General features: G+C 43.0%; 2 protein-coding genes across 2 annotated transcripts in view; both read right to left on the bottom strand.

Annotated features, from left to right (window-relative positions):
- Window positions 1-10,235, bottom strand: part of LOC102451581 (hexokinase HKDC1) — a 54,500-nt gene extending 44,265 nt beyond the window's left edge. The window contains exon 1 of the mRNA XM_075934937.2: window positions 9,940-10,235. Coding sequence (XP_075791052.1) covers window positions 9,940-10,002 — 63 coding nt within the window. The 5' untranslated portion in view covers window positions 10,003-10,235. The remainder of the gene's footprint in view (window positions 1-9,939) is intronic.
- Window positions 10,236-18,282: 8,047 nt separating this feature from the next.
- Window positions 18,283-25,904, bottom strand: part of SUPV3L1 (Suv3 like RNA helicase) — a 35,705-nt gene continuing 28,083 nt past the window's right edge. The window contains exons 11-15 of the mRNA XM_075934940.2: window positions 25,161-25,380; window positions 24,695-24,775; window positions 23,516-23,692; window positions 19,166-19,314; window positions 18,283-18,837 (exon numbers count right to left, since the gene is read on the bottom strand). Coding sequence (XP_075791055.2) covers window positions 18,339-18,837; window positions 19,166-19,314; window positions 23,516-23,692; window positions 24,695-24,775; window positions 25,161-25,380 — 1,126 coding nt within the window. The 3' untranslated portion in view covers window positions 18,283-18,338. The remainder of the gene's footprint in view (window positions 18,838-19,165; window positions 19,315-23,515; window positions 23,693-24,694; window positions 24,776-25,160; window positions 25,381-25,904) is intronic.

Genomic DNA, 25,904 nt, shown 5'->3' with positions numbered 1-25,904 from the left:
TACTGCCCTAAAGGAGAATGCTGACTATGCAGGCATTATAAAAATCAAGATTTTAGTCTTCATCACAAGCTTCTTGTTCTTTCATGCTCATTTTGAGAGGTGACCAAAATTGGTGTCTGCCTTTCCAATACAGGCCAGTACGCAGGGTGTGTGTGAAGGGTGTGAACGCACCACCTCATTGTCTCCCAAGTAAGCATGCTCTGGCTGGCCAGGGGAAGGCAGGAGCAGCGCTGCCCAACTCTCCCTCTCTCATGCTCTGGCCAGCTGGGGGAAGGCTGGGGCTGATTTCCCCACTTACTTGGGGAACCATGGAGGGTGCATTCACATCCTTCCACATTTCCAAAGAAAGCACCCCCCACACACACAGAAATTCCTGCATACGGGCCTGCAATACATATGTCCAACTCCTCATCCAGTAACAAATTCTTAAGAGCTCCCAGGTAACAAAATGAATCCACAGTTTGGAGATGGATATTGCTGAGTGTAATGGAAGGCTGGTATTCTGTGCCTTGCCCCATGAATACTGTCTTTTTCACACTAGTGGTGAGTGAGAAAATTTTACATGCATCTTGAAGGTGATTTATGAGCTCTTGTAGATGAACTTCACTATGAGAGACAAGAGCAGTGTCATCAGCATAAAGAAATTCTCCCAGAACAACTTTTCACACCTTAATCTTTGCTTTCAGTCTAGCAAAGTAGAACAGCTTACCCTCAGATTACATAAAATAAACAGCTTCTCAGTACTTTTGAGCTATGAATTTAAAAACACAGAAGACTATTCCAAACACTGAAGGAGCTAAGACACAACCTTGTTGTACTCTTCTTTTTATCTCAAAACTTCAAATTGTACTGTGTTTTGCATACTGTCATGGAAAGACTGTGTTATGCAGAGGAGCTTTGGGGGGCACCCAGGTTTTCAAAGTACTTTGTACAGAATTGACTAAGCATATCAAATGCTTTGGTCAGGTCAATGAAAACAATAAAAAGTGGTTTTCTTGTTCTCTATTTTTCTCCTGGGCTACGTCTACACTGGCCCCTTTTCCGGAAGGGGCATGTTAATTTCACCTATCGTAGTAGGGAAATCCGCGGGGGATTTAAATATCCCCCGCGGCATTTAAATAAAAATGTCCGCCGCTTTTTTTCGGCTTTTAAAAAAGCCGGAAAAGAGCGTCTACACTGGCCCCGATCCTCCGGAAAAAGCACCCTTTTCCAGAGGCTCTTATTTCTACTTTTTTAAAAGCCGGAAAAAAGCAGCGGACATTTTTATTTAAATGCCGCGGGGGATATTTAAATCCCCCGCGGATTTCCCTACTACGATAGGTGAAATTAACATGCCCCTTCCGGAAAAGGGGCCAGTGTAGACGAGCCCCTGTAGTAAGCAAAGAGAGAAATAGCATCTCTCATGTAAAGCTACCTGCTCAAAATCCACATTGTGTCTCTGAGTAGACCCTTTCAGCAAGTATTTGCAGCTATATAAGCACCACTCAAGCAAACAGATTGCCAGCGATGCTGAGAATTGAAATACCTCTGTAGTGGTTACAATCTCCCTTATTGCCTTTGTTTTTGTAAAAGGTAATGATATTTGTATCATACATGTCCCGAGGAACTTTTCCTTCTTTCCAGAATTGAAGGAGACTATCTAGATGTAATAAAAGAGCTAGTTTCTCTCTATGACAGTGCATTTCATATACAGGCAGTCCCCGGGTTACATACAAGATAGGGACTGTAGGTTTGTTCTTAAGTTGAATCTGTATGTAAGTCGGAACTGGCGTCCAGATTCAGCCACTGCTGAAACTGACCGCCAGTTCTGACTTACATACAGATTCAACTTAAGAACCCCAAGTCAGCTGCTGCTGAAACTGATCAGCCGCTAATTCCAGGAAGCCCGGGGCAGAACAACTCTGCCTCGGGCTTCCTGTAGTCAGCGCTGGTCAGTTTCAGCAACAGCTGACTTGGGGATGCCTGGGGCAGAGCAGCTGGGGTGCTGCTGGGTTGCTCCAGTAGTGCCCAGAGCGGCACTGTGGGACCAACCGGCAGCGCACCAGCTGCTCTGCCCCAGGGTCCACAACAAAAGCCTGGTCTGCTGGGGGGGGGGCACACTAGCTGCGCCCCCCCCCGAGCAGACCAGGGACACGGGGAGCAAAGCCGCAGCGGCGGGGTGCCTCGCCTCTGAGGCTTTCCTCTGGCACGGGACCCGCTTTGCTCCCGGTGCCCCTGGTCTACTGGAGACGGTCCCCAGCAGACCAGGGGCACCGGGAACAAAGCCGCAGCAGCGGCGGGTTCCCCCGCTTCTGAGGCTTTGGCAGAGCAAAGCCTCAGAAGCGCGGGACCCCGCCACGGCTGCGGCTTTGCTCCCGGTGCCCCTGGTCTGCTGGAGACGGTCCCCAGCAGACCAGGGGCACCGGGAGCAGCTTTTCTCGCCCTGGAGGTCGAGGTGGCTGACCGCTGCCTGTGAGCTCCGGGGCGAGAAAGCCCCGTTTGTAAGTGCGGATCCGACATAAGTCGGATCCGCGTAAGTCAGGGACTGCCTGTACTTTATGACTATGCATAACTGGAAAATGCTTCATGCAAAATAATTAATGTAAGGTATCATTGGAAAGCTTGTAATCTACTGAATGTGTATATTCTATTTGTATTCATGTACCATTTCTGTCTCTGAAATTAGGAATATTGACTGTAGATTTATTAGCAATGAGTTCACATTGGGAAACGCTTGTTTTCAGCCCCAGGAACAACAGGGAAGAAAAGGAAAGGTGTCCTGCATTTGTGGGCACCCCCTCCCTCACCACTGCCATTGGCTGAAGTTCTCAGTCTCTCTCTGTCTGCATTGTTCCACCTCACTCAGAGGTCCTACAGACAAGAGCCTCATTCAATATACATCTCTAGTTCACTCAGTGCACCGTCCATGCTGTGCACTGAAGGAGAACATAGTCCTGTGGAAAAACTAGTAGGTGAGCACAGAATTAAAACTCTGAGCATCATATTGACACCCACGTGGATCGTTAGCAGGGTTAGCATCGTTAGAACCATTCAGGGCTGGATTAAGAAAGGGCCTTCAGGGGCTGCAGCCCAGGGCCTCATGCTATTGGGGGCTCCTTCAGCCACAACCCTTGGCTGCAGTCACTAAGGCTTCTGTGTTCTGAGCCAGCTCTTCCTGGTCGGCAGCTCTTCCTGTACTAGCCTGAAGGCTCTGCCCACTCCTATTGTCCAGGAATGAGGGCCCAAGGGAGCTGCAGGGCCAGTGCCTGCAAGAGAGCATGGGGCAGCACAGCCGCATGGAGCCACGTGTTCCCCCAGGCTCCCAGAAGTGTTAATCTGTCTCTGAAACCATTGCACATCTCTCACCTACCTGTCCCTAACACAGTAACTCAAAGCAGTAATAGGTTGACATCCTCTGTGTGCACTAGTCACTAGAAGATGAGTCACACACTTCTCCAGTGGAGTTCAGAGATCTCAGCTGACTGCAGAAGAACACTGGCTCACAAAGCCTTGGTTCTATTCCACATTCTGAGGGGAGTGTGTCCTAGTGGTTATGGACACTTCCGGCCCTCTCTTGCTTCATTTTCCCTCATCCCCTCAAGCCCCACCTCACAACTGGCCCCTTCTGTCCCTGGCCCCTCTATCTCCTCTTGTCCCAATTAGTGTTCCCACACCACTCAGCTCCCTATCCCAGTCCCACTTCCTAGCTCCATATCCCACTCATCCCCTTCCTTGCGCATCACATTCCTCACCCCATGCCTGCCATGCCTACAGGTTAAATCCTGCATCCCTCTGCATTGCAATCAGCTGAAGTGAAACTAAAATAAGTCACACAAACATCGCCCCAGGGCTCACATGGGTTTAACACAGCGCCCCTCCTCCCCAAAAACCCCTGTGATTTGTTTATATCGAGTCCCTTCTTTTACAGTGTCTCTTCCAGTTCTGTTGGGATTGATGGTTTGTTAACTAACCTGGTGCTAGCACCCCATGTTTCCGTGCTTGTGCAGAGGGATAGCACAGTTTTACTAACAGAAGTCTGATTTATTCTAGTAGTGAGCCACATGCGGCCCATTGAGGTTGTGTGTGTGACCCAGGACACATTTTATGTACTGTTCCCCAGGCGTCAGATTGCTAGATTCTGCTGGCTTCCATTCACATAGCTTTCTCCTACCAATGTTACTGAAGTGACACACATGTAAAGCAAGGACACGTGAAGTGAGGTGTATGCAAATATGATTCTAGGTTGTATCAAGAGGTGTGTTGTAAACAAAACTCGTGAAGTCATTCTGCCGCTCTACTCTGCACTAGTTAGGCCTCAGCTGGAGTACTGTGTCCAGTTCTGGGCACCACATTTCAAGAAAGATGTGAAGAAATTGGAAAGGGTACAGAGAAGAGCAACAAGAATGATTAAAGGTTTAGAGAACATGACCTATGAAGCCAGGCTTCATGAACTGGGCTTGTTTAGTTTGGAAAAAAGAAGATTAAGGGGGGACATGATAGCGGTTTTCAAATATCTAAAAGGGTGTCACAAGGAGGAAGGAGAAAATTTGTTCCTCTTGGTTTCTGAGGACAGGACAAGGAGTAATGGGCTTAAAGTGCAGCAGGGGAGGTTTAGATTGGACATTAGGAAAAAATTCCTAACTGTCAGGGTGGTCAAATATTGGAATAAATTGCCAAGGGAGGTGGTGGAATCTCCCTCTCTGGAGATATTTAAGAACAGGTTAGATAGACATCTGTCAGGGATGGTGTAGACGGAGCTTGGTCCTGCCTTGAGGGCGGGGGGCTGGACTTGATGACCTCTCGAGGTCCCTTCCAGTCCTATTATTCTATGATTCTATGCTGAATGACCGTGAGAGATGTGCGCTCCCTCTGCATCCCATCAAAATGCTGCTTTGGTTCAGTCGGCACACCCTGCAAATTCCAGGCACGCAAGTGCAGTTAGCAAAACTACCTTATCTTGGGAGACCATCTTGCTTATGACAATCTTGCGGCCCACTGAGATGAAGGAGGGCCACTCATGCGGCCCACTCACTAGCCTAGGTTGCTCCTCCATGATCTATACACTGAAAAGGTATGACAAGGCTGCAGGTGATCACGTTCTCTCACCCTCCGACATGATCACGGGCCTCGTCTCTCAGGCTGTGTTTAGACTGCAGGCTTCTTTCGGAAGAAACTTTTCCAGAAGAGATCTTCTAAAAAGATTTCTTCCAAAAGAGCACATCCACACTGCAAAAGCACATCGAAAAGGCGATCTGCTTTTTTGACAGATAGCGTCCACACTGAATGGACTCTATCTTGCATTTAAGCGGTGATTACTATGGGTGCAATGGCCACCAGGGAACCTGTGTTTTTTCCTGTTTCCTCTTCTTGTGAAAGAACTCCCTCTTCCCCGTCCACACACGCCTTTTTCTGAAAGAGCTCTTTAGCAGAAAGGCTTCTTCCTCATAGAATGACGTTTACCAATGTCGGAAAAAACCCCTCAGTTCTTTCGATTTTTTTCCCGAAAGAACGCAATTGCAGTGTGAACGTAATTTAAGTTTTTTCAGAAAAATTGCTGTTTCTCCAAAAAAACCCTCTGTAGTATAGACATATCCTCAGCCAGAGGAACCACTTTCACGGGGAAGGTGATTGTTCACTCACCAGGCTTTTCTGAACTGTGGGCTAAGCCTTCTCTCCCCTCCTCCCAGCCTCAAGAATTCATTTCCAACTTATCCTGTTAAGTTACATATTTTTGTACCATAGAGTTCAGCCACTGATTACAGCATGGGTGGGTTGTACCCAAATGCCTCCTCAGCCTTCTGGGGCAGCGTATTTAAACAGCAGCCAGCGCTGTGAGGGGCTGAATGACTCCGGGTCTGGCGAGCACTGGACCAGTTGGAGCCGAGCATGTTTTGATCCTCAGTGGAATGGGTCTATAGGGAACCAACACCTAATTTCTTTTGCATCTTTGGAGTTGGCTGTTTTAAGCTGCAGTCCCACTTTAGCTGGCTGGTGTGTTTCCTGGCCAGTGGCCATAAAAAGGTTCAACTGTGGAGACTAGGGAGTGCTTGTATAGCAAATCATGTTGGTAAAGTAATGAACTTATTAAGGGGAAGTTTCATTTAAATGGGAGCTGGGAGTGGGGTAGATTGGCATGTTTTAGTACCAGATGTGTGTATTTGCATGGACCATGTCTAAAAACTAATTGCTCATTCACAGTCCCATTTTAAACTAATAAGCCAAGATTATCCAAAGCATCTGCATGAAAATCAGATAAGAAACAGGCCAATCTATCAGATGCAGCCAGGACTTTTGGAATAAGCTAGAAACATATCTGACCATAGAGATTGTTGAAAAAATTATATTGAAATGTTCTTAAACACTTGCATCTCTCCTCCCTCTCTTTCACGTGTGTGCACACAATTTTCTCCAAAGAGGCTGATAAGTGTGACAAAACTATCTGAAGAGGGATCAAAAAGTTCCTCCTCTTTGGCAGAAATCATCCCCTGCTCATCTGCTGCCTTTAGAAAAAACAGATTAAGGCGTGGGGAGTACGTGCACGTTAGGCTCAGATTATATTCTAGTTGCATTTTCTCAGGCTCAGTTTGGATAATCACTTTGTTTAGCTGCAGATTGTGAACATGTATAAACCCATCAGGAGCTTCTGCACTTAAGATAAGCGAGCCCTTCAAAACAAAACATTCCAGAAAGACCAAACAGAGCATCCTGTGATCTCTAAACTGCTTTGCAACCAAAGCATGGCCCTCCCTGCACACATGGGCTGTGTCTACACTGGCATCCCTTCTGGAAAAGGGATACTAATGTAGCAGTTTGGAATAGGCAAATCCGCGGGGGATTTAAATATCCCCCGCGGTATTTGCATTAACATGGCTGCCGCTTTTTTCCGGCTTGGAGATAAGCCGGAGAAAAGCGCCAGTCTAGACGTGATTCTCCGGAAAATAAAGCCTTTTCCAGAGGATCTCTTATTCCTACTTTCAAGAGATCCTCCGGAAAAGGCTTTATTTTCCGGAGAATCACGTCTAGACTGGCGTTTTTCTCCGGCTTATCTCCAAGCCGGAAAAAAGCGGCAGCCATGTTAATGCAAATACCGCGGGGGATATTTAAATCCCCTGTGGATTTGCCTATTCCAAAGTGCTACATTAGCATCCCTTTTCCGGAAGGGATGCCAGTATAGACACAGCCATAGACCTCCCTCCCCCCCATATCACAGAAACCAGTCGCCTATGAGCAAGGCCATACCATTAAATTGTTTAATTATAAAAATAAGAGCCTTCATAAAAGCAGGAAAATCTCTATAAAATTTTACTGGGCTTCTATCTAACCATCTGCCTTTCATCCCCTCAGACTACCTTGCCTGTGAAAGTGACATTGTAGCAGGGCTCTGGGCCACTCCTTGTTAAAATCTTGCCACCAAAATCAGAGGCTGAGGATAATTTTCTTGCCTCTGATGAAGTCTCCCCACTTCTTCAGTTAATGAAAAATAAGTTGTACTGGACACCGCTTATCTCTGTCCTCCAACAAAAATACTTCCAACTTGCAAGTATTTTGTCTTTAGGGAGGACTACATTGCAGTGACTGGTAGGCTGTGTTTTTGTGTGGAGTGGGGTTGGGGCGTAGGTGTTGGTTAAATAATGTCCCTCCCAGAAACCCCACAATGGCTTCCCTCGTCTGTTAAAATTATATATCAATAAACTCTTTTTCCTGAAAAATACCCAACACAATTCCAGGAAAGGTGCTGTTCCAAGTGTTGTTGCTCACTTCCCTTAGTTATGAGCATGAAACAACATTGCTGTTTACATGGGAACACAAACTGAGGTTTATCACAGACAAAGGGGGAAATCAGAGTGTTAAGCTTGTTAAGATATTGGGGCATGTTTACCCCTTGTGATCACCACTCAACTCTTTCTTAAAGAAAGGATATAGAGGGTGAGTCTACACTGCACCCTTATCTCAAAATAAGTGACAATTTGTGTAGCTTATTTTGAGGTAATTTCAAAATAAAGCTATTCTAAAACGTCCCTCAGTCCTTGTGGAATGAGGTTTACAGAGATGTCGGACTAGCAAGCCTGTTATATTTCAAAATAACGGGCATGCTCAAAAGATGCAGAATAGCTATTTTAGAATACTTCCAGCATCCCGAAATAGCTCTGCAGTGTAGACGGAGCCTGAGAGAACAAGCAGCAAGCCCTTCCAGCACAAAGCACTGGCTTATTCAAGGAGCAGGGGCAGAATCCAACCTTCGTTTTATTGCTGGTGATGCTTATTTCACTCATGGGGATCCAGCTCCCTAAGGGTGGCAATGTCAGAGCCCAAAGGGAGTCAAGTGTAGACCACTTCATCCCCTTGGGTCGGAAGCAGATGGCCACAATATGAGACAAAGGTGGTGTTAGGTCAGGAGGCAGGAAATCGGTGGTTTGACCGAGATGCAGAAGACTAACTGGAGGAGCATGCGGAGTATATGAGGGGTTTCTCTACAATGCCATGAATCTACATACCAGTGTACAGACTAGACTAGGCTGTACTGGGTCCCAGGCAGAGCACCGTTACCTAGTTTTTTTGCACATAGAAAGCTTAAAGTGTGGTCTCTCTTGGACTTTGATTATTGTTTATTAAAACTCATATTTGTGAACATGAAACATTTTGGCTGAGATTTTCAAACCCAGGTCAGAGATCTAGACCAGTTCTCAACTAGCAGCAGCTCTAGCCTGGCTGCACTGCTGGTAGTGGCAGCAAGAGCCCCTGTGCCATTTTAAATGGCCCGGGGTAGCGGGTGGGCCAGGGGATGCACTGGGAGGTGGGGGTAGGGGATCACGCAAGGGCAGCAGACAGGGCTGGGGTGGGGGGAATAGACTTGGCCCCAGCTTTTCTGGAGCTGGGCCTCAGCCCAGGAACATTCATAGAATGTTCTCATCATAGAACTTGTCCCCCATGGCTATACTTCTTGGGGGTAGGTTCAGAGCAGGTCGTGGAATCCATCATCTGGCCCCTGTTGCCGGCTCCATGTTCAGCTGCCAATTCCCTCGTGGTATAGTCGTGGGTTCCAGCTGCCCGACGCAGGACAGCAGAGTCCAGCTGACAGCCGCCTGATTACATGCAATAGAGTTCCTGAGGATCCAGGTGCAGCACCAGTCATCTGGCACCACACAGCAGTGCTCCTGGCTGCAGCCCTCTGGCCCAGCTGCTGGTTTCTCTATCCTACACCGCAGGGTCTGGGTCCACTTGTTTCATGCATCCAAGTCTGGCTGCTGGCTGGCTGGACCGCAGTGGGGGCTCTGGCTACCTGGCCCAGCTGCAGGGCCCAGGGTCCATCTGGCAGGTCCCACATGGGGGTTCTGGTTCCTAGCTGCCCGGCCCAGCACCTAATGCTCATGCTCAGCTTCTGGTCCCTACTCTGGGGCCAGAAGTTAGGGAGCTCACTGTGGTTCTTAGCCTGTGGCCCACAATGATAAACCTACTGATCCAGACATAAAACTTTCCAATGAATATGAAAGGAGTTGTGGCTCCAAATTCCTCTGGGCCCGATCCAAAGCCCACTGAGAACAATGTATTTTAATCAATTTCAGTGAACTTGGAGACCCCCTCCCAGTTTTGAAATCCTTAACCTCATTGTCCTAAACAAAGTGATAATGCAAGCAAAACAAAAGCGAGGCATTTCAAAAAATGTTTTTTTTTTTTAAACTTTCAAAAGAAGCCTCAGAACCAACATTACAGGCTTCTCTTGCTGAAGATTACTTACACATTCACTATTCAGAAGAGAGTTTTGTTCCCTAACATTATTCTAAACTTAGCAGATCTAAAGGCTAAACAAGAGGACTGTTTTAAACATGCAAAGATTTACCAACCCTTTGCGGAGAGCAGACTACACAGCATCCACACACATTTTTTTACTCATTCTGTAAAGTATTCTCTGCTCCCCCATAACTCGTATCAATCTTCCCAGCAAACAAAACAGGCCCTTACCTTTTTGATTTGATCTTCTTTTAGTTTTGTACAATAAAAAGCTAATAAATGCACAGCAAACATTTTCTTTAACCTTACTGGTGTTCCAGTGATGAGAGCACTGCTATGAATAATTAATTCCAAAGAGGTAGATCTTACTCGTGAGCCAAGAGTTTAAAATACTTCAACAAAGACATGTCTCCAGGAATGAGATATTAGAGCTCCAGGGAAATCAAGTCCAGGACTAACTCCAATCCGTTTAGTTGGTTCAATGATTAAACTTCAGTCTCTCTCTCCGTCTCCCTGCCAGTCCCTCCCTTCCCCGATACACTCTGTCATCTAATAGTAAGCATCTGGCTAGCTGCCAAGGTGTGACAAAAATGTGTACTGGTCCATTCAGGAATGTTTACCACTTAATCCAGTTGCTATGCAGTGTTCTTTGCTTAACCCAGCACCATCTATTGCAGCATTTGACAGACTTCAAGCTGCTTCAATAAACTTTAGGTCACTTAGATCCTTTTGCAGAGCTGATGGAATTGAGGGTGTCTCTTTCATCTGGTTAGAAAGCCTGTGTTTCTCAAATGTATCACACTCTTTCTGGTACACACAGCCCGGCCCCTTCTTCCCTGGGGCTTTAAGCTCTCACATGTGCCCTGGTCCAGCAATACGTATCCCCTAGTTACTCCGTACACAATTCCAACTTGCAGAACAATGTTCTCCCTTTGTCTATATTGCTTGCAGAGGCAATGCATAGTGAGGGTGGGAGTGGGGAGATAGATATGTGGGGTCACTTCTGCCAAAGTTTATATGCCTTGCCCTGAACCCCGCCACATATCATCAAAACCTTTCAATCGTGCCTCCTCCCACTCTGATCAACAGTAACATTTTGTCATCTCAACTACTCAAAGACAATATGCAAGACTTTGTCCTCATAACAGCACATGCAAGGAAAAAATACGGCCCATTTGGCAGCTGGATAATTTTAATATTAGACTCAGTCTTACACAGACAAATTCAATCATAATTTAAGGTGTGCAACACCCATTGAAAGAGGAACCTACTGAGGAACCATATCTATAGCTTTTACATTTTTGGGGGGTCAAACAAATACTAGAAAGAGGATGAGAACACAAAAAGCCCAAATGTAACACAAACAAAAAGATGAGCCTGCTATAAATAAGATTATTTCTAAACTAGATCTTTTACTTTAAAAATAAACTAAAAACTGCCAGCCTGAGATGATGGTTCATTTCGCCTTGATACATCTTTTAATAACAACTGTCTGACCTAACAAGCCACACACACGCAGATGACCTGTTGTGTACTTTTCTCATTTGAGTCACACCACTGGCTGGCCAATTAAATTGAGAGCACCACCTTTTAAGATCCATTCTTCTTTATTCCAGAGCTCATTGTGTGTCTAATACAGGTTTAATTTTCACTTTCTCATTAGAAATAAACACAAACATCACGTGAAAAGTGTCTCAAAGTTTTGTTAATCAAGTGGTATTTGTCAGTTTAATTTTCAGAACATCCTTGTTTAGATAATTAGGAGGGTAAAGAAAGGAGGAAAATTATTATTTCCATGAAATTGATTTTTCAACACACTAACAGTCATTTAGAGAAAGACAAAATTTGCACTATTCTGGTCAGTGGTGTAGTGACATTAGTGCAAATGATAACTAAGGACCAAAAGAATATACCAGCTTCAATTACCTGTCATTTGTTGCTATTAATGCATATTCAATATAGCCATGTTTTATCCAACCAGCCAGTTACATATCCTCCTTCCTACATTTGGATCACAAAGAGACACATATCTCTGTAATACTCCCTTTGCAGCCACATCCTGAGGAATTATGGAGTGTTCTGAGGCGGCCAACCATCTACAAGTCAACACGCAATTACCTCACAGTCAAAGACCATCAGGTAAGATTGTCATAACCAGAACGGAGAGCTTATGCCTAGAAAAATTCCAACACCTGCCCCAATGCCAAGGAAAACACCTGTTTACATCCCCTGGCAAGGGATGCTGGTGATGGTCCTGCTGCCTGCTAGCCTCTCACTCAGGGTGCTAAATGCTGGAGGGAGCTGACGATGTTCTCACTGGAGATGCGCCTGCAGCCTGCTGCCTGTGAGCAGGCCCAACTTGGGACAAAGCTTCTGATAGAATTGGAGGAGGTCTGGTGCTAGAATAGGAAATAGCCACTTCCTCTTCCCTCAAATGTGGCAGAGTGGGTTCATTCCTGTGTCATCTCAGCACTCAAAATGCCTTCTGAGACACTCTCCTTTCTGTGGGATATCATTTCCCCAGTGAAGCACGGCAGAAGTTGTCTTTAAAACAAGCACTAAGGGTGGGTATGCCGATGTAGGTCATAGCATGGAGTCTGTGGATTTCAGTACTGTCTCTCACTCTCTTTGATAGAGTATAAGGAGAAGATGGTAAAGAGCCAGTAATTGGTAGGTGACTTAGGGCTCAGGATACTGGAAAGGAAGATAAGTAACTGTAGAGTAGCTGGGATGAGGGCATGCAGTCTCACTATCATACAGTTTATATTGAAGGCCAAAGGAATAGTTCTATACAAATGAAAACCTAGGTCTTAGTCATTCAGTATCCATTAAAATGCATTATTTCTACCGCAGTCATGACAGTCTCCAGGGCAGGGTGTCTTGCACCCTGATTTGGAAGAACTTCCAGTCAAAAGCACCAACTCTACAAGCACAACTCTGCATGGGCCCACGCTTCCATCCAAATTGATGTAATTGCAGGATCAGGAACTTGTGTTGGAGACCAATGGATCACTACCAAGTCTCATTTGCCAATGTGAATACTCCCCACAATACGATCTTCCCCAAATCGCTCCTGTGTCCTGAATCTCACTTAAAATTTTCAGATGAATATCATTTGCAGGGTCTCAAATGATTGACATCTCAGCTATTTTTCAAATAAGATGTGGTTAAAAAAAGTTATACAAAATTTTCAAAAAATTAACATCTCCCTCTCCCCCGAGTTTCATCTCAACAAAATACTTTATATGAATGAGTTCAAGTCTGGACAAAAATTAATTCACCCAGGAGCACAGGACGGCAAACTGGTGGAAAAAAAGTGACCCTTTTGATGGCTTTTTGGATTTGAGGGCAATATTAGGTTTGTCCTGACTTGGTTTTACTTGGAGTGGCATTGGTTTCCAATAGCTTAATTTACTGAACTTGTCCAAACTATTTCCTGTTTTGTGCAAACAAAATCCATGTTAAAAATGAGTTCCTAGTGTAGCTTTGCAACATTAGTTTTGATCATACCATGTGAGGCCAATTTGACAGCAATGTTAATTGAATCTAATGACAACTGTGCCATTAGCTCAGAAGAAAAGAAAACTCTCTTTTATGAAAGTCAGTCCTAGAAATGCCTGAATAAATTTCAGCGCTCTTACAACAGTTACTATGGAGTCACTATGGGAACAAGCAATGAATTAAGCTGAAGTGCTAATCTCAGCAAAATACCAAAGAATGCTGTGTGGTTACTTACCTTTTTTTCCCCTCATTAGAAGGGCTGTTGCTCAAACACAAGACTTCAGTTTATGCTTCTAAGTATCCAAATGAAGCCCTTCCTTACTAAAAATATATATTAAAAAGCAGCCTTGTGTACAATTAAAAAATAAACTGGTTATCAAAATACAATGGAAGCTGGGAGTAGAGCAGGAATATGGGTTTTGAACTCAAGTTCAAGCTTGGGACTAAAGTTTGTAGCCTAAAAGTTAAAAACTTAAACCCTAAGTTTGAAAGTCATCAGAGAATTCAACAACAGCATCCGGGGGTACAGAATGTTCTATATGAAAGTCAGCCGTTTTCATCTTTGCACACACCATACCTAATTTCTAACCCTTCTGAACGTGAGCCTCAGATACAAAACAAGAGCCCAGAGAAAGTCTGTGTCATAATCTGTCCAATAGCTGTTTAGCTTTGTAAATAAAAAAGTTACATGAACTTGGAAAACAGTTACACACATTTCAGAACCCTAATCAAATACTTATTCTGAGTATGGAACATATAATGCATTAAGGCAGTAGCGTAAAACTCCTAGACCCCGGGCCACCCCTGGCTGGAGCAATTGAATAATCTCCTGGGAGTCCCAGCAAGGAGTTGTTGTTAACGGTTCTAAATCCTGCTGGAAAGGGATAACAAGTGGAGTTCCTCAAGGGTCTGTTTTGGGACCCGTACTGTTCAATATCTTCATCAACGATGTAGATATTGGGATAGAGAGTACGCTTATTAAGTTTGCAGATGATACCAAACTGGGTGGGGTTGCAACTTCTTTGGAGGATAGGGACATAATTCAAAATGACCTTAGCAAGTTAGAGAAATGGTCAGAGGTAAACAGGATGAAGTTTAATAAAGAGAAATGCAAAGTGCTCCACTTAGGAAGGAACAATCAGTTCCATACATACAAGATGGGAAGCGACTGTCTAGGAAGGAGCATGGCGGAAAGGGATCTAGGGGTCATAGTGGACCACAAGTTGAATATGAGTCAACAGTGTGATGCTGTTGCAAAAAAAGCAAATATGATTCTAGGTTGTATCAACAGGTGTGTTGTAAGCAAAACTCGTGAAGTCATTCTGCCGCTCTACTCTGCACTAGTTAGGCCTCAGCTGGAGTAGTGTGTCCAGTTCTGGGCGCCACATTTCAAGAAAGATGTGGAGAAATTGGAAAGGGTCCAGAGAAGAGCGACAAGAATGATTAAAGGTTTAGAGAACATGACCTATGAAGCCAGGCTTCATGAACTGGGCTTGTTTAGTTTGGAAAAAAGAAGATTAAGGGGGGACATGATAGCAGTTTTCAAATATCTAAAAGGGTGTCACAAGGAGGAAGGCGAAAATTTGTTCCTCTTGGTTTCTGAGGACAGGACAAGGAGTAATGGGCTGAAAGTGCAGCAGGGGAGGTTTAGATTGGACATTAGGAAAAAATTCCTAACTGTCAGGGTGGTCAAATATTGGAATAAATTGCCAAGGGAGGTGGTGGAATCTCCCTCTCTGAAGATATTTAAGAACAGGTTAGATAGACATCTGTCAGGGATGGTGTAGACGGAGCTTGATCCTGCCTTGAGGGTGGGGGGCTGGACTCGATGACCTCTCGAGGTCCCTTCCAGTCCTATTATTCTATGATTCTATGAAGGAGCTATCCATTCCCCAAACTCTGCCCTTTCCTGCAATTACGCCATCTTCTCCCGCTGTGGCACCCTGTCCCCTGAGGAGGTGGATTTGGGGACCACCAGGGGGGCTAGTGCAGCGTGGCAGCAGTGGTAAGGCCCACCCCACTTCCTGCAACAGCGGGAACTACAGGGAAGTAGAGCGCACTGAGCTGGGAGAGAGCTCTCCCAGTGCTGAGGTCAGCTACCTCCACAAGGGGAGTAGTTTTCTTCCAGCCTTGGATCTGTGAGACTCCATTGCCACATGAAAGCACTGTCATGGCTGCACTTTAATCTTAGAAGTGCAGACAAAGCCTAAAAATAACTAAGTAAAAGAAACAAGTGCTTTAACTTGCTTCCACACAGTAGTTCGTGGATTCTGTTGTACTCAATATCAACTAGAGCTAAATACAACACAGCTGGACACAAATTAAACCTTCAACCCAATCAGTAGACATTTGTATCCAGGCATTTTAAGAAGTCAGGAATCCATTAAGAGGAAATTAAAACTTGCTTTCCAGTTTGCAGTAATTGATGAGAAGAGCTCTAATATTCCAACAGTACCACGACATCTCTCCAGAATCCAGTACAGTAGCAGAAGCAGAATGACTTCCTCCCCAGAGCCATTACAACATGTCCCAGTGCTGAAGATCACTTCTTTGGAGTTTCAGCTTTTACACACTTTTATTGGTGTCTTTGAAGAAAGGCCACAGACAGAATTTCACCTTCAAATTATCTAAATCAAACTAATTTAGTTATCAGGACTAGAATGCCTATGAACATGTGCAATAAGGCCAGAGCATTCCCCTCCTTTCTACCAATTGCTTGAAGTATGTAGTGATTAAGGCATTACAAAAACCTGTCAAAACAGGGTCTGTGGAGAACTTAGCCAGATAACATCCAACTGGAGAAAGGTCAAACTAAACAACCAACTTTCCAATTTTAAGCTAGCTGGTTAAACGTCTCTTAACAGCGTATCAGAGGTACAGAGGTCATGGATGTCTAACATGCACTGCACATTGCACTCTAGATTTTTAGAGCTGATCTATAATTGTAGATTTTACTTCCTCCCCCAACAATGAAGAATTATGAAGGCTGATCTTTAAAATTAAAAAATAAATAAAGTCTATTATATATTTGAGCGAGTTTGTGTGTCTGTCTGTGAGTCCGGTTAAAAGCTAGGACCACCAAATTTGGTATGTAGCTTCCTCTTATCATAACTTAAACCAAAGTCATGGCTTGGTTGTGCTAGGATAATGAAATGCAATTTTTTCTCGTCAAATGGAAAGGAGGGGTGGATAGCAAGGATATCAGTGCAGCTGTAGTAGAATGGGCAGCAAATGTAGATGTGGCTTCTCCCTAGGGGTGGCCTGCGGGGGGCTCTGAGTCCCCCACTGACCCCGGGCTGGCTGGCCCCCGTGGTCATTCTGGGTTATAAGTTATACCCCAGAATGACCACGGGGGCCAGCCAGCATGACTTCTCCCCCCCCAACAGCAGAGGGCGCAGGCCACCCCTGGGGAGAAGCTACATCTACATTTGGGCCTGTGATCATGATTCCCAGCTCATGTAGATATACACACTTTAGCTCTCATTAAGCTACTGTGCCAAAATAGTAGCCATATTTACAATTTTGAGATTCTTGACACAGTAGCACAGGCAGTGGGGGCAGGAACTATTCACCCTGAATACATACAGCCCTGCAAATCTGTGGCTATGCACTTTATATCCACAAACATCAATGCGCATATCCGCAGCTTATTTTCACAAATGCAGATACAAATTTTGTATCCATGCAAGTCTCTTTGAATATGTATCCACAGGGTCTCAGCAGGTTTGTCAAGGGGGCAACTTGCTGCTGCCCATTCTACTACAGCTGCACTATTATTTTTAGTGCATTATCTCAGTGGAAACTAGCTTAAATGCATTTACGTGAGCTAGGAATTGGGGATGTTAAATATAGATTAACTAATCGAATAGTCGATGAGATTTCCATCAACTATTCAATTAGTTGATAAGCACTAGTGCACGTTCCACCTTTGAAATTTACAAGAGCCCCAGCAAGGGGGCTCTTGTGCATTTCAAAGACTGAAACACCACGTGAACCTGGGGTCAGCGGGGGACTCAGAGCACCCCACTGGCCCCAGGCTCCATGTGGCACTTCCTCTTTGAAATGCACAAGATTGAAATGTGCATTTCAAAGAGGAAGCGCCACCACTGCGCCCCTGCCCCATCTCACGGAGCTGGAGGGAACCAGCTTTTAAGCCGGCTCCCCCTAGAACCCCCCTCCTCTTCCCCCTTTTGCTCCCTCTTTGTGACAGAGGCAGCAAGGGCGGCTGGTCCACTATCCAATAAGCTTTTGCTTATCGGATAGTCAACTAGTCAATTATAGCCCTACTAGGAATCACATCCATAGCGTGAAGCATTTACATGACCCTTCATGAAGGGAATGTAAAAGAGTCAGGACAAATGGACTTTTGATTTTACTCAAAGTAAAGAAACAGCATTAAGCAAGTAATTCAGGGAATATACAAGTAACATCACAAAAACATCCATTCACAGGTTCATATTTTTACAGTGCAACCTTTTTTGGCTTTGCCTTAATAAGAGCATGTCTAGCTCTCTCAATGGGAAAGAATGATTTTTTTTAATATATCAATTTTTAGCCTCTAGAAACTGTCAGATACAAAGAACTTAAAAAGCTGTGACCTTTCCTCTAGAATTCTGTAAGAAATACTCTGAGTTGCTCACAACTAAGATATTAACAGATAAATGCTCTCCACCTACTTATTTCATATTTTTAGAGAAGGCAAAGTTGAAAAGTACAAGATTCTAATCTCATTTCCTGTGAAGTTGTATATTACAGTTATAGCACTTATCTGTTGAACTATGTACTATATGAAGGTGTGGAATGATTAGCCAATTCATTATTAAGGAAACATACCTGACCATTATGGTAAAAACAGTTTATATATTTTGTAAGGATGTTTTAGGTTCAAACCTTTATATAGGAACACAACAGTATTTTTTATGCTGAATGTCATAGTTATGAGGAAAGCATTTATCAAATTAACAAAGTAACCTTTCAGTTTATAAAACTTCAGCTTTGAATATTTGCTTCATAAAACTAGCCACCAGGAAAAAAAATGCAACAGCCAGTGTAATCCAGAGATGACAGAAAAAGTTACTAACACAGTATTTATTCTGCGAACAAAAATTAAATGGAATTAGGTCATTGTTTCACTTTTTCTTTTTCCCTATTCCCTTTGAATCATTCCGACTCTCTCTCTTTTCAGCTGGGACATTTCCATTATTGTAGCCAACCTGCCACTCTCTTTCCAACTGTTTCAACATTTCTCGAGTAAGGAGTCCTTCACGCAATAGTCTGGAAGCAAGAGATCCTGGTACATGACTTTTCATATCTGACTGTATGTCAGCAGGTTTGTAGCCCAAAGCTTTAGATCCCCTCATTCTCCTCTGACCTGGGACCTTTGTGCCACTTGAGAATTGCTCTTGGTTTGCTGCTGGAAGATCTTCCAAGTTCAACATCCTGTCATTAATGTTAGTCCTCTGAAGAGGAAAGTCATCTGGCACAGTTATAGCACCAGAAGCAGAAGTAGCTTCTGAAGCTCTGATAAGCCTCGTAATGTTGCGTACGCCAATTTGTATAATGTTGTCCAGTTCTTTCTGGATGTCCCGTACAAGGTTGGCATCTGGGAACATGTCCATAAATCGATAACTGAAAGAAAAATATGTTTTAAACTTGCCAACATAAGAGCCACTGTAGGTCAATGTAGTAAGCAGATAGCAAGTTGCTGCCTTACCATTATATGGTATACAGGAAACTGCCTGTCTGCTCCTACCCATATGCCACATTTACAATCTCTGAAGAACATACTGATTTGTACAACCTTAACAACAGTTGTACTGGTAAGATTTTCTCTAATGATCAGGCATACTCCCATACAGTGCTAAATTTGCACAAACACAAAAACATGGCTTCCATTTGTCCATGGGCTGTGTATATATAAAAGGAGAAAACCAAAATAAAATTAAAGTTTCAATACCTTAACCACAGATAGAGGTCAAAAACATCATGAACAGCTTCAAGGTGTACAAGGTCCTTGATGTTCTTTGGTGGAACCAGAGGCCAGTGAGTATGCCTGCATATCCAGTCGAATGTCAGAGGCTCATTTCTACTAAACTGCCTCGCAAACTGGAAAATAAACAGATTCAACAGGTTCTTATATTAGTCTGTTAGAACTGAGTATTTTTTACACCATACTAATTCACAAAACCCTTTCAAATTTCTATCCTAAAGCCTGAAAAATAGAATCTATTGGTGAGAGTTGGAGTACAAATATATCCTCCTTGTCTGTGTTGACATGTGTCTCTTTCTGTTGTAAAGGTCATGTAGTATAACAAAAGAAAATCATAATACTAGCAAATACAGAACAGATTAGTAACTATTTTTTGTAACTGTTGAGATATGTCCACTGTACTTTGGGTGTGTGCAGATTTTTCCCTTGGTGGTACATGCAACTCTTTGCTGTCTTGTGGTGCTGAGTGATGACAAAAAGGCAGAGCTGCCTCACAAACCTGCCCATTTCTTTCTTATTGGGCACACTGATTTGGAAGGGAAGGAGGATGGTTCACAGGATGGACATGTATAACATATTTCAAAGAGCACCCACTTAGTTTTTTCTTCAAGTGATTGCACATGCCCATTCTACTTCGGGTGACTCAACAAATTCAATCTGAAGGTTAAATCACGGCACATCCAAGCTGTAAGATGAAGAGTCTCAGCTTTGGGGTGAAGACGACTGTGGTCCTGTGTCATCAGATCTGAATCTGTTTTTTGTTAACAGAGCCCTGATTGAAAGGGACAGTGGAGCAGAAAAGCAATGCTGTAAGCTTTCCCAGGACAACAGGGATCACATGAGCATGATTCAGTCTGATTTTTTAACACCACTCTGGGAAAGAGTGGCATCAGAGGGGAAGCATAAATGAGGTTGTCTTTCCAGGGCAACAGAGAAGTATTGGCCAGAAACTCTGGACTGTGACCTGCTCTCAAACAAAACTGGTAACACTTCCTGTTGTGTCAGACTGCAAACAAGTCTATGACAAAGAGACCACTCATGGTAACTGGTGAAAAAATCTGCTCAGCTGATGGGCCAAACCATTTTATACTGGAATGTAACAGTTTGATACGGACAAAATTGGCAACACAAAAAACTCCCAAAAGAGTATTGCCTCTTGGCATACGTGTCAAGATACTCCCTCTGTGTCTGTTCACGGAGGGCATTGCTGCTTTGTTGCCCATAAGAACAGGCAAAATCCTTCCCTTCAGATGGGAGAATGGTATGATAACCTAGATGAATAGCTCTCAGCTACATTCCTTTTGTGAGGAAAGCTAAATCCTGGACAGATCAGCAGAGTTGCCAGGTGGACACCTTAACCTAAGGCAGAAGCTTCTGTAACCTGAGTCAAAGTAGGTGGTGGGGGAACAAAAGAAAGTTCCACACAACATTGATTAGATCCATCCACCAGTCCAAAGAGGTGAAGACTTCTCTTGGCAAATCAACATGTCCAGTGGATGACGAGTTGGGAAGCGCATCATGCTCAATCAGCCATGCAGCTTCCTGAGAGGCTAAATATGAGAGGCCACTGCGGCCCGGAAGCCTGAGAAAGTTGCATACTGTCACGGTAGAACGGGCATTCAGGTCCAACAAAATGCCTAATATAGTCTGTAAGCTGGTTTACAAAAGGAGCACCCTGGCTTCTGGTGAATCCAAGACGGTGCCTATAAATTCAAATCTCTGAACAGGTCAAAGGATTGACTTTCTCCCCATTTATCAGCACCACTTCACTTTTGGATCAGCCTCTCAACAGCTAGTCATCCCAGATACGGAAACACTTGTCCTCCCATTGCTAAGTCGTGATTTGTAAAAACAGGTAGGGCCACAGTCAGGCCAAATGGCAGGGACTGCGATCTGATAGTAGGATTTCTAGTCCAGTGGGCCAACTTATCTCTATTATATTCACTGCTTTGCATTATATTCTGCTTTATTATATTGCAATAATACAAGGAAACTGCAGACTCGCACCCTGTAATACACTGGCTTCAGCAGTGCCAGGCCTAGCTTGACACAGATACATTTAGGTAATTCTTAAGTTTTGGGGAAGTGGAAGTAAAAAGTGTATGGGGCAATTCTGTACATAACATCAGCCAACCACACAACATGAACTGATACCAGAGCTCATGGAAGGTTTTGGACAGAACATACAACTACAAAAGTGCCATGGCAACAAATTGGCATATATGATAATGGAGTGAAATCATAAATACGCTAACCTAAAGGACACCTTAACACTTGTAAAGGGAGGAAATACAAATAAGGAAGAGAGAAAAGTAACCCTTATTGAATATGCATTGACGTGGTAATGTCAGCGTAACGAATTAGAAGAGTGGCATTAAAGGCAGTAAGAGAGATGTAACCCTTGGGAGGGGCCAGAATGATGGCCTACTGGAGAAGATGAAGAGGGTGAGGTAGGGATTAGGGATGTGAACGACTAGTTGCTCACCCCCTTGCTGCCTATCAGAAAAGAGGCAGCGGGGGGGGGGCGGAGGGTAGGTGGGAGGGGAGAAGAAGGGAAGCGAGAGGGCGTGCTTCAATACAGCAGTGTTGAACCATGGCTGCATGCAGCGCTTCAAAACAGCAGGGCCACGTGGAGCCCTGGGTCAGCTGGAGAATCTGACACTTTGAAATGCTAAGGGGAGCATGGACTGCTTGAGTCCCCTGCTGGCCCTATGCTCCCCACAGCACTTTCACCTTTGAAGTGAAGCAACAGCCCTGGGGCTGTTGCTACACTTCAAAGGCAGAGGTGCCCTTATCAACTAATCGAATAGTCAATGCAAATTGCATCAACTATTTGATTAGTCACAGAATCTAAATTTAACATCCCTAAGAGGCAGCATGATTCAACAGCCATCATAGGTGGAAGAAAGAACTTAGAGCTGGGCAGCTCTGCACTTGATGATATTACACATGGACATGAGGAAGAAAAGGACGCAAGCTGCCCTAACAGGTACTGGTGAGGGAAAAATCTCTGACACAAGTGCACTGGGCTTGCACACACCCAAAGTAGAACTGACAGAATCAACATTCTGTCTGTGACAGAATACTTTGTCAAATGATGTTTGTCTAGAAAAGCAATATCCCTTGTGATTTCAGAATTAATTTATTAAGAATAAGCATCTATTGCTGAAGGATAAGGAATAGACATTTAAGAGTGTGAGGGTTTTGTAGCTATTATATTTTAATAAGTGACTGAAAGTTTGCACATATTTCAAACAAAACAGTTTACTTTATGCAGCTTAGAATTTTCTTCAAGCTACCACACATTAGTTTTACGTAACTATTCAACCCAAGAGTCATCTCTCCCATCCTGTGCCTCATTAAAACAATTTTGTTATGGGCGATACACACAGATAAGAAGCGAAGTATGCAACTATCCTAAAAATGAGAGTAGTTTCATGGCCTGATGATCTCCTCCTTGCATGTTCTCCATTGTTTTAGATCTATCATCAGCCAGTCATTGTTTTGTGGAATCCCAACAATACTTCTCTTATTTCTGATTATTCTTCTCAACTGAGAAAGTGATGTTGGATACTCATTCCAGGACCTAACAAGGACACTATTCTCAGATAAAATAATATGTTTTAAAAGAAGTTAACCACTGATACTTGGGAATCTTAGCTGTTTTGCCAGCAGACAGCTTAATCACGTCAAGGCCTAAATTCTTCCAAATGAGCACTCAAAATCACTAGTCATCCTCAGTCAGTGGACAATGGTCTGATGTGCAGAGGTTAGGAGCTCAGCATTTTCTGAAGATAAGGCCCTTTTCAGTAGCTTAAATGAGACAATCAGAATTTGAGAAAAGTAAAATCACTAGCTATTTTGTAAAATATAGGTCTGTATTTTCACACAAATAAGAGACTTCCTCATTTCACTGACATGCAGCAAAAACGTTATATTTTTTACTCAGAAAAAGTGTTTTGTCCAAACAAAGTGAAACAAATGTAGCAGCATTTGGTATAAAAAAACCCACAAAGTCACAGAGCAAGGGACTAACTTACATGAGTAGTTCCAACTGCCTTCAGTGGCCAGAATGCCACTGAAGATAACCCAAGTCAGGCTTTGCAGGATTACATCATGAAAAAGAGCCTTTATGGTCACATAATTCAGCACTTAATTGTATGAATTCACTATTAGGTTAAGTTTTGGGATTTTTTAAAGTTTACTTAATTACAGTAAACTTCCGATAATCCAGAACTTTTAGGACCCAGGGGGTGCCGGATTATCAGACCCAAGCAATGCCAGGTAAATCTAGTAATGTGTATTTGAAGAACTTACCTTTAGCAAAGAGGTGCAAACAAAAGGCTGTTTTTTGTTGATGGGTGCTGTGCAGAACACATACCGTGCTCTTAAGTTTAGTGGAATGTGCTGAATCATATCAGCTAGAAATTTGAAGTCATCAACATTGCAGACAAAGTAAAGCCCATCCACTTGTGAGAGGCTCACAAAGATATCCTGTCCAGAAAAAAAAATAGTCTTAACCTCAATCTGAACTTCAACGAGTATCACAAATGACGGCTGTCAACTTTCATATTGCCATACTAACTGCTGAATACGCGATGAGTTATTTTAAAGTCTGACTACATTTTTAAAAAGCCCAATCATTTTTGTAAAGGTTGTGTTTGCTCTCTCCCGACACAATTTCCTTTAAAAATTATATCTGTAATGCAGATTCAGTAACAGCATAGAAAGTATGCAACACTGTATTTAAAACAGGTAAAACAACTTTTTCTTAGACATATAATAGCATACATATAGGCCACATAATATGATCTCATAAAGACAGTTATTTCTACATTAAAGAGTTGTAGGTTTGTGTCACTAGCGTAACACAAGATAGATTTCATTGTACTGGCTAATTCAACCATTAAATTATTCTTGGTTTTAGAATTTTTGAGATAGCAAGAAAATGTAGAGAGAAAACACAGAAGTTGAGATCAACGAATGTAAATACATACATATTCCTCACCACCTGTGCTTGAAACATATGTAAAATTAGATTATTTTAAAATAAGTCCACAATATTAGGGTTTTTTTTAGTATCGCTATTATTAGGAAAGTATAAACCACACATCCACTCAACCACTGATCTGTGTGTCTGAGAGGATATGTATCACATATTACAATTGTAAGTAGGGAATTTTATAATCAGATTTTGAACATGAAACATAATATGAAGATTATTTGTATTCTTGGAGACTGCTTTCTAAAACTTCAAAGTCTGAAACTTAAATACACGTGTCTATTCTGTCAGCATGAGTTTTAAACAAAGCCTCCTCTTGGATAACACAAACCCTTCTTTTTCATAATATAAAAGTCTAATTGCTTAATAAACACTCCAAAATAGCATCTTGGCTTTTTAATTACACTGACTGAAGTAAAGTAGCAATGATAAGGAAACATTTAAGTCATTTTAAAAATGAAAGCTCATGTTTCTATTTGTTTAATCATTCTTACTATTAGATTTGATAGAGTAGCATCAGGGAGATGGTATGCAAACATTTCTATCTGCTCAGCAGTAGGATGCAGGCCAGCTGTCTAAGGAAAGAGAGAGAGCAATGTTAATTAGTTCTTAAAGAAAAAAAAAATCTTTTAAAATATCTCTGAAAAGCAAAAATCCAACAGAAAAAAATGCAAGACACCACCATACTCCCTGGAATCCACCACAGGGCACCACCAGCCTGAAATTTTAAGAACCAAAATGGCAAAGCTCAAAAGAGTCTGGAGGAACAGCTGCAGCATGTGAGAAACTTCACAAGTTTTATAGAACCTGCAAATACCCACGCATTTGGAATGATGACACTGTACAATTTACTTTTCTTACGCAGATTCAGAGTTGTGCCATGAAGAATAATGCTGGATCACAATATATAAAGGCAGTTCCAAAACACTTTGGTGAGAATAGAACATTTAAGACTCTTACCTCTATGGGAGGAACAGACCTATTCAATATTTCTTTCAGCAGTACAAGGTCATCATGGTGCATTGTAGTGACTTCCCCTTCCTTGAATACTGAGCTAAATCTTCCAGCTCTGCCAGAAATTTGTAGAGCCTGAGAGGTTGTAATTGCATCCATTTCCTTCTCTCCCTTTTCATTGATACTTGGCTTTATTAGAGAATTAAAAATGATTCTCTTTATACTCCTGAAATATTTAAACAAAAAACAGACAAAAGCTCATTGACGACTTTCTCTTATAGAGAAAAGGTGGGTGAGAAGATATCTTTTAATGGGCCATCTTCCGTGGACGAAATGGTTGGTCCACCTCAACCACCTAGTGTCTATAATATCCTGGTACCAACACAGCTACAACTACACTGCAGACTTTCTATTCAATCATGCAAGTTATTTCCATAAAACTAATTACTTGAGAGAAAGGAGTCACTTTTTCTCTCAAGGTCCCTTCTTTTCACAAAGCAGGTAGGTCTTTAGACTACAGATGTTATTTTAATGTTTAAAGTGGCCAGACTGAAAGCACTGGAGGGCTTTATTTAGCCATGGAACAGATATAAAATGCACAATAGCAGTGTAAATTCCCCGCCCCCTCCACCTCAAACCAGGCCAACACCTATCAGTCTTGTTTAAGAAGGAACACCTAGAGTAATTAGATTTCCCCTAATTCAGCACTTCTTTATCTCAAGAGTCCAGTGTTTCCACATCACAAAAATA

This window comes from Pelodiscus sinensis, chromosome 8 (genome assembly GCF_052426305.1).
Source record: "Pelodiscus sinensis isolate ZL-2025 chromosome 8, ASM5242630v1, whole genome shotgun sequence".
In the NCBI taxonomy this organism is placed as follows: Eukaryota; Metazoa; Chordata; order Testudines; family Trionychidae; genus Pelodiscus; species Pelodiscus sinensis.
Note: the sequence above shows the minus strand (reverse complement) of the source record. Positions and strands in the feature narration are given on the sequence as shown.